This window comes from Merops nubicus, unplaced genomic scaffold (assembly GCF_000691845.1).
Source record: "Merops nubicus isolate BGI_N331 unplaced genomic scaffold, ASM69184v1 scaffold4564, whole genome shotgun sequence".
Taxonomy (NCBI): domain Eukaryota; kingdom Metazoa; phylum Chordata; class Aves; order Coraciiformes; family Meropidae; genus Merops; species Merops nubicus.
The window spans coordinates 86,260-94,077 of NW_008606102.1; the positions used below are offsets into that span (position 1 = coordinate 86,260).

The 7,818-nt window shown below is 42.9% G+C and overlaps 1 protein-coding gene across 1 annotated transcript; it reads left to right on the forward strand.

The window, feature by feature from the left end:
* Window positions 1–1,117: 1,117 nt before the first annotated feature.
* LOC103772209 (forkhead box protein L1) lies at window positions 1,118–2,981 on the forward strand. Its single transcript, XM_008939531.1, has 3 exons — window positions 1,118–1,224; window positions 1,994–2,162; window positions 2,496–2,981. The coding sequence occupies exons 1-3, from the start codon at window positions 1,118–1,120 to the stop codon at window positions 2,979–2,981; spliced, it is 762 nt and encodes a 253-aa protein (XP_008937779.1).
* Window positions 2,982–7,818: the final 4,837 nt, after the last annotated feature.

Consider the following 7,818-nt stretch of genomic DNA (forward strand, 5'->3'; position numbering starts at 1 on the left):
GACATACGTTGTATGAAAGATGCTGTAGAAAACAAAAGTTGTATTGCTAGTGGTTCTCCTTTCATATTCCCAGCCAGGTAACTCTCTTCACATCAATTTGCTTTCTCTTTTCCAAACCCCATTTCCTCCTGGGGCCAGTTCCTGGGACAGAGTTGTCTTCACATAATTTAATTATCATGTGGCATACACCTTTTTAGTCCCCCCCTGAACTAACTCATGGTGCTTTTAGTTTACATCACTTGTTGGAAAACACTCCAAAGCATCGAAAAACTATTAAATTGTTACAGTATTGGATGCCAACACACAGGGTTATTAGTCTAATTCATCCTTCAGATCAAAGCCCACACAGGCAGCTCTCCTGCCTACAGCTATTTTCCTTTTACTTTCCTGCTTGACAGTAGTCCCTCATATCCCTCTGTTCTACTTTCTTTGAACATACATATTTTCCTTTAGTCATGGAAATATAATTCATGTCTATTATACTGCATTATAGATTGCAGATCAGGACAAGCGTGCATCACTGCCTGGAACGTCTGCTTATTGTACGTCGGGTTTCTAAAAATAAATAAATAAGAAAGTGGCTTCACTGGGGAGAGAAAAACACAAAGGGGGAGGACTCGGGGGCTGGGGGGAGCTGCACTCTGTTCTCAAAGTTTAATTTTCAAGTAGAAGACCTTGAAGCATGATTTATTCACATGGTGCTGTTTGCTTTTGTCACGTTGTGGCTGTGCCGGGGGGAGCGCTGGCCCCTCGCCAGCCCGGACCACCCAGCCAGCCAGCGGAGCTCCCGGCCGTGCACACCCCGGTTCAAAGGTTCACCCCCAATTCACCAGCTCCATCCCTCACCAGCCGACTGGCAACGGCAATAACAACAATAACAACCCCCCCCAAAAATATAATATCCTTACAGACGGGCTGTCTGGGATGAGAGAATTGCAAAAACAATCCCCACCCCATCGCTGAGAGTGTGTGTGCACGCAGGAGAGGGAGTGTGAAGAGGGGGGAGAGAGGGAACGAGGCAGACAGAGGGGAGGGAAGAAGGGAGGAGGGAGTCCAAGCTCTGAGAAACATCACTCCATCTCTCTCACTCCACAGGAGCTGAGCGAGGAGCAGGACGATGTTTGACAACACGCAGTACCCCTATAACTGCTTTAATTATGATGGGGATGATTATCCTACCTGTAGTTCTGACGAAGAGAAAAAATTCACAAGACCGGCGTACAGGTAAGATGAAGTTTTTCCAAGTCTCCCTATCTCTGGGGAGGATTCTGGGCTCTGGGATGGTGGGATCACAGCTCTCAGGGCAGCGTGGGACCCCTCCCCAGGTGAGTGCAGAGGGTCAGGCACCACAGCAGGCAGATCTCCTCTCTCCCTATTTGAAGTGTTCATGATTTGTTTCCTCTTGTGTGGGGTCACAGCAACTCTGGCATGCCGTTGAGCCACCAGACCTTAGGCGGTCTCCTCCAACCTCCAGGAGCCCCGGGAGAAGGGGAATTAATTGTGCAATGTGTCAGTGGGTGAAATGGGTGCAGATAATCCCCGGTGTGGTAGGAAGATGTGCAGTGCAGATGTTCACAGGGGCACCTAAGGTCATTTCCACGAGCAGGCGAGGTCTCCAGTGACAGTGACCCCGAGCCTGGTTTGTCTCTCTGCAGCCTTGCAGCTCAGGGAAAGTTTTCTGATGGGATTTGAGAGGTGGGTGATCTTGCTGTAACCCTCCTGTATCTAAGCACTCTGTGCTGAGTGCCAGGACAAACAGCCTGGCTGGGACTCAACTGCCTGGGAGTAATGCCTGTGTGTCACCCTGGGGGGCTCGGGGCAGAGAGCCCGGGACCATTTTCAGGACTTATCCCTGGGGCATCTCAGGTCAGGGTGCAGATCCACCAGCAGAACTTTTGGAAGCAGGATATGGGCACACAGGTACCTATGTGGTCCTAAAAAAATGAGTCTGTGAGTAAGGCGATGGTGTAACAGCAAGTTTTCCTTTTTCCAGCTACATTGCCTTAATTGCAATGGCCATCCAGCAAAGTCCTTCAAATAAAGTCACCCTTTCTGGCATTTATGACTTTATAATGAAGAAATTTCCTTACTACAGATCAAATCAAAGAGCCTGGCAGAACTCCATCCGACATAACTTATCACTTAACAGTTGTTTTGTAAAGGTAAGATCCGTAACTGTATATACACACTGTGCATGGCTAAAAAAATATATGCAGGAATAATCTCATCTCTAGGAAAAAAGGGAAGCAAACAACTGAGCTGCAAATCACTTAAAATCTCTCCAAGTTGTCAATTATAAAGAGTATATCCTTGTCAGCTAATAGATAACAAATTGAAGAGGATGGAGTTTACATCCTGTTCTTATAATGAAAGAGAATAGGCTTAAAAGTCTTGTCATATGTGTTTACACCATTCTTGAATGTAAATGAATGCAGATGTTAAGCAGCAGCATCTGTAACACATGCAAATACTGAACTGCCTTTAAATAAATACAGGTTCCCAGAACAGAAGGGAATGAGAAGGGGAAAGGAAACTATTGGAGCTTTGCAACGGGATGCGAATCCATGCTGGATCTCTTTGAAAATGGGAATTACAGGCGAAGGCGGAGGAGGAGGAATGTGAAAAGGGAACACAAGGAGCAGAGGCTGAGCAGAGGGAAAAGTCCTTTGTCCCCTGATATGTCTTCTGCGGACTCTACTTTAAACAACGTTTCCTCTTCTGAAAGTAAACATGAAAGAATTGAATCAGGCCCAAGACTACCGGAGCCTCGTGGGTTTAATGCTCCGAACAGCATGACCAACAGGCAGAGCCTAAGCAATTCCTCCTTAGCAAAATCGGATTCTGAAATTAAATTCAGCATCGATTACATCCTTTCAGCCCCTGACCCTTTGCCTGTCCTGAGGTCTCAATATAATACGCAAGAAAATAAATATCATCCGCTGGAGGGCCAGCAAATTAATCTCCAGTTCTGGACAATGTGATGTTATTTATTTGTGGTAACCAAGTCTGAGTTGCAGTGTATTTAGCAGCATCATGTCACTGAAAATCAGCCGCCCGCCTCCTCGTTTGCCTCCTGAGCACTGCTCAGAAAAGGTTATTGATTCACCAGCTGACACTCTGTCTGTAAGCAAAGAACTTTGATAAGATTAAAGCATAAATAACAGTTACCAGTATCTGTTTTCACAACGCTGAAGCTCATTAAATTCTAGATTTCTTTTCTAAACTGTCGTGGACATCATTTAACACCACAAAGAATTTCCTTTCTCAAGCAGGACCTGCGAGAAAAGAGACTGGCTTATCACCCGTTGCTTTATTAAAGACAAAGTGAATTTGATTCCACTTTCACTGGTGGAAATTGGGATTAATTCCACTGAAGTATATAGGTCAGAACTTAAGCTGATCTAAAACAGTGTAATTCTGTCGACTTACACTGGCTGAGAATGTAAGGGGGGGGGAGCTGGGGGAGCTTTGTTTTCTTAGAAGCAATCACAGAAAATCACTCTTTCTTCCCTTATTTTTTTTAACATCGTTTCAAGTTATTGTGCAGCTTTATCATTAATTAGAAAATGTACTTATCAGTAAGTGTAAGTATATTTTTAAAGTATATTTTTGTTGCTATTCAGGGCAGAATTGTTTAAACTGTTGAAATTAAGTCGTACTCAGAATAATTCCAAACAAGCTAATATGCAAGATTCTTGAACTCTGGCTGACTTTGATGAGTAGTGACAGAGGCATAGGGCCTCTTAATGCCTTGGTTTTAAAAAAATAACCCTCTCCCCTTGTACTATCAGAAAGCTTCCTGAGATGCTGCAGGAAAGTCCTTGAATATATTGCATTTAACAAGTGTGAAGGGAGACCCAGCTTTGCAAGAAGCTGTATCCAGTGTTGATCAAAGCTAAAATTCCACCTACCTGCTTTGAGACAAGTTGTACATTCCGATTAAATAGATTTTTATTGATCCTTCTTGGAAGCAATTACCAAAGTGGTACTTGATACAATTTCAGCAAAGCTGGTGAGATTTATAATTTGCAGATAGCAATGTCAGATCATGAGCTCCATTTCTAAGGAAAGCTGTTTCATTACCATTTACATGTGGTGAGGTATTTCAGAGCAGAACCCAATGGCCAATGATGAACTGTAACGAGCATTTAAGAACTTGCTTTTATACAACTTGTCCACGATGAATTGCTTCCCAGGACCTAATGGCAGCATTAGTAAAGACTCCACAAATCCTCGGTTTTGGTTTGGCCACTACAATTTTCACCTACTGCAAACAGTAGAAAAAAAAGACAAGGATTCTGGTGGTTTTAAGCAATTACATATAGAAATACAAAATTATATTTGCAATATGAACTAAAGGTAAATGAAGGTATATGAGATAAGATTAAGCAAAATTGTGCTAGAGGTATGCTCAGGCATGACTTGAATTTTTATGCAGAAGCTTTGACATTTCACTAAGTTATTTTACATTGTGTCTAATATATACTGTACATTTATACTATATATTCTTATATATTGTTATTGGGAAAGGGAGCAATATTGCTGCACTTACATGTTGTAAAAATGCATGATGTATGTTGTCATGATGCTGAAACCCTTGCCATATACTTAAAATTTACCATCAGTGGTATTTCACACTGATTGGTAATAAATGCTCATTTTTTGGAAAACTATAAAACTTGCTATAGTCTTAGCTTCTTCTTCAGAAAAGACAAAAATGCAAAATCATGTTGGTTACATCACTGCATGTCTTCCAAACTTTGAAGAGGTGATTTCTTGTGACCAAATTCTGCCTTCAAATGGGAACTTTCAATTCTCAGTGAATCGATTGTCATTCTGGGCGATCACCTGAAATTTGATTCATTAGACCTGATTGATCTGCTGTTTATATGGATGCTAGGAAAAGAAAAACTCTGGAGTCACTGGGCAGATGGATTCTCATTTGAAGAGGGACAAGAATTTGCTCCTTTAGCATTTATGTTCAATAGTAAGTAGAAGTGGGAAGAGCATGTCCTCATTTAGTACTTCAATGTATGCATGCACTCAGGCGTGGGTTGGTATGTGTGCACCTCTAGGATCCTACCTGCAGTTATATAGTCATGCTTTATATGCAGATTCTTTTCTTGATTGTTTTAACCATGCCAATGCTGCTGTTAGGCTGATAGTTATAGTGCACATCTGCAATATATTTGAAATATATATTTTTTTCTTGTGAAATGTGCAAATATGATTCTTACTACGTCTTTGTTAATGCTATCAGCACATGATAGTAAAAGTTCCTCTAAGCCTACACCTTACTCAGGTGAACACAGTGGGCTGCTGAGAGCCATGGAGTTACAGTTCTGGCTACGAAGCCATACAGGATAAATGTATTAGGAAAGACAGAAATACACCCAAGTGGATTTACAGCAGAGAACCAAACTCATTTCCAGTAAGATGAATTAATATTCACAAATAGCCATGTCCTTTCCTCACATTAAAGTGCCTGCTAGAAGAGACTGTCATATTCAAGTTTCCCTAACATACAATCAAAGAAATTTGTGTACAAATAGGTGTTAACATTTGTTTTGCAAAGGATATCAATCATATTTTGAAAAACGAAGGGACATATTTCAATTTACCCAGTATATTATATTCTGATACTCCAGAAAGGTTTCCAGCACTTAAAGTGAATGGCATTTAATATAGAACAACATAACAGGGGTGAGGGCTAGACGTGACCTTATTCAAATGTCGTAGCCATTACAAAGCCATTCCCAATGTAATTATAATTAAATACTTTATGCCTTTCTTGCAAATCCTCTGATCGATCATTGATATTAACATTAATATTGTATTACCCCCGAGCAAATGTCTCCCACACAAGTGTTATGGATCACCAGGTTTCCATTAACAAAGTTGTGAGCCATTGCCGTATGCTGGTCGTGGATAAATTTACGTAAATTACCTTTTCTCAGGGAAGGGGGGAAAAAGTCTAGGGCTTTTTCTTTTTATCCCAGCAGCCTGAGTCTAGAGCTATTTCTTCAGCTCCATCACAGCCTGTCAACCACTTGCATGAAGCCTTAATGAAAGAAAAAAAAAAAAAAAGTCTTACAGGAACATCCCTCTGCCCTGTGTTGAAGCAGAATACTCTCCAGACATAGCTGATTTGGTCCATGGGTCAGAAGCTGAGCTGAAGCCAGGGCTGAGCGGTGCAGGACAGGGGTCTGCACCCCACCAAGGTCATTACCAGGCTGGTTAGGCTGCACACAGCAGCCAAAGTGAGAGAAGGTATTGGTGTTTGGTCTAATTCCTCATCCTGAGGGATCTTCCTGACTGCAAAGAGAGGCTTCAGAATGAGCCATGGGTTTCCTAGACCCCAAAGAAGTCCTTCCCTCGGGGAGGTGACACTGTCCCAAGCCTGAGATGAGGCAAGAGATTGGTGCAGAAGAGCATCTCCTCTCTGCTGGGGTGAGAGCAAGTCTTTTGTCCTCTCTTTTTAGGTTCACAAATACCTTTGCAATGGGAAGATGAAAGGTTTCTTTCTGAGGAGAAGCTAGGCTTGGCCTCACTGAGAGACCCTGGGGTGTTTTGTTTGCTCATCTTTTTAAAGGAAGGCATCCCATGATAAAACAAAGATTTTGATGGAGCAATGCCAGGTTATTCTGAAGCGATTTGACTTCTAATGATTTGATTTCTTAGGCTTTTGTCATTGGTGTCACAGAAGTGGTTTGTGCACAGCAAGGTGATGATCTTCCTCAGAGTGAAATTCAAAGTACTTGGACAAGGATGCAGCACTTTTTTTTTCCCACCAGCAGTGAAGAGAGGCCAGTAATCACCCAATGCAGGCCAGCGGTTGACCTCACCTACGGGAACCTCTGCCTCAACAGAACCTTCTCCTCATTATGGGAGCTTTAATGCAAATTAGGGTAGCTGAAAACAAACCTTTTCTTTGTCAGTAAAGCCAAGTTCCCCTATTTTTCTGCCAATCAGATATATCTTATTAGTTGAGACCCATTAACTTCCCATATAAACAGAAGCTGTTCAAGGAGCATTTGAAGGTCAAACCACACTGGAGAGCTGGCTCTGCCATCGCCTTTGCTTTGTTGTGCTCCATCTTGTTGCTTGGGCTGCCACAGCCCTCCTCAGCTGCACAGCAGGCTGGTCCTCAGCTACCTTGCAGAGCAATCTGCATGCTCCCTCAAAGCTGAACTGAGATTTTTGCTCCACTTTTTGGTCACAGATGGTTTTCCTTTTGGGTAGTGACTGCCTGTTCAAGACCTAATCTTGCGTGTCCTCTCCACTCTCTACCAACAGAGGGGACACAGTGACAGAGGGAGGGGTTTGAAGGGACAAGCCTTGGGGAAGAACCTCTGCTACACATCTTCCAGTAGTACAGAGCTGTTCAGGACTCCAAATGGTGCAATGCAAGGCCCTTTGATGTTGTGTATCAAGTCTCTGTACTGTAAATCGAAGGCAGCATCTCCCCAGTGTTCCACAATACTCAAGCTCAGGCAAAAGAGGGAACGTAGCCCACACGGCCCTAAGCAAACAAGGCTTTAACCTCCACCTCTAGTGGTGTAACACAAATCCCTGCCTGTGATCAGCACTTCAGATCTCATACCCAAGACATGGAAATCCTGCACTGCTTATTCTAGCTGGCCTCTCCCCTCTCTGTCTCCTCCAGGGCACGTTCTTCTCCTCACTGTGTGGGTGTAAATCCTTGCAAATCCATTAACTTTGGTGCAATTACTTTTGGAATTGAAATAGCACGTGTGAAACTGAACTTTGCGTGTTATACCAAATGTCTCTGCTCACGCAGTCTGCCAAACCATACCA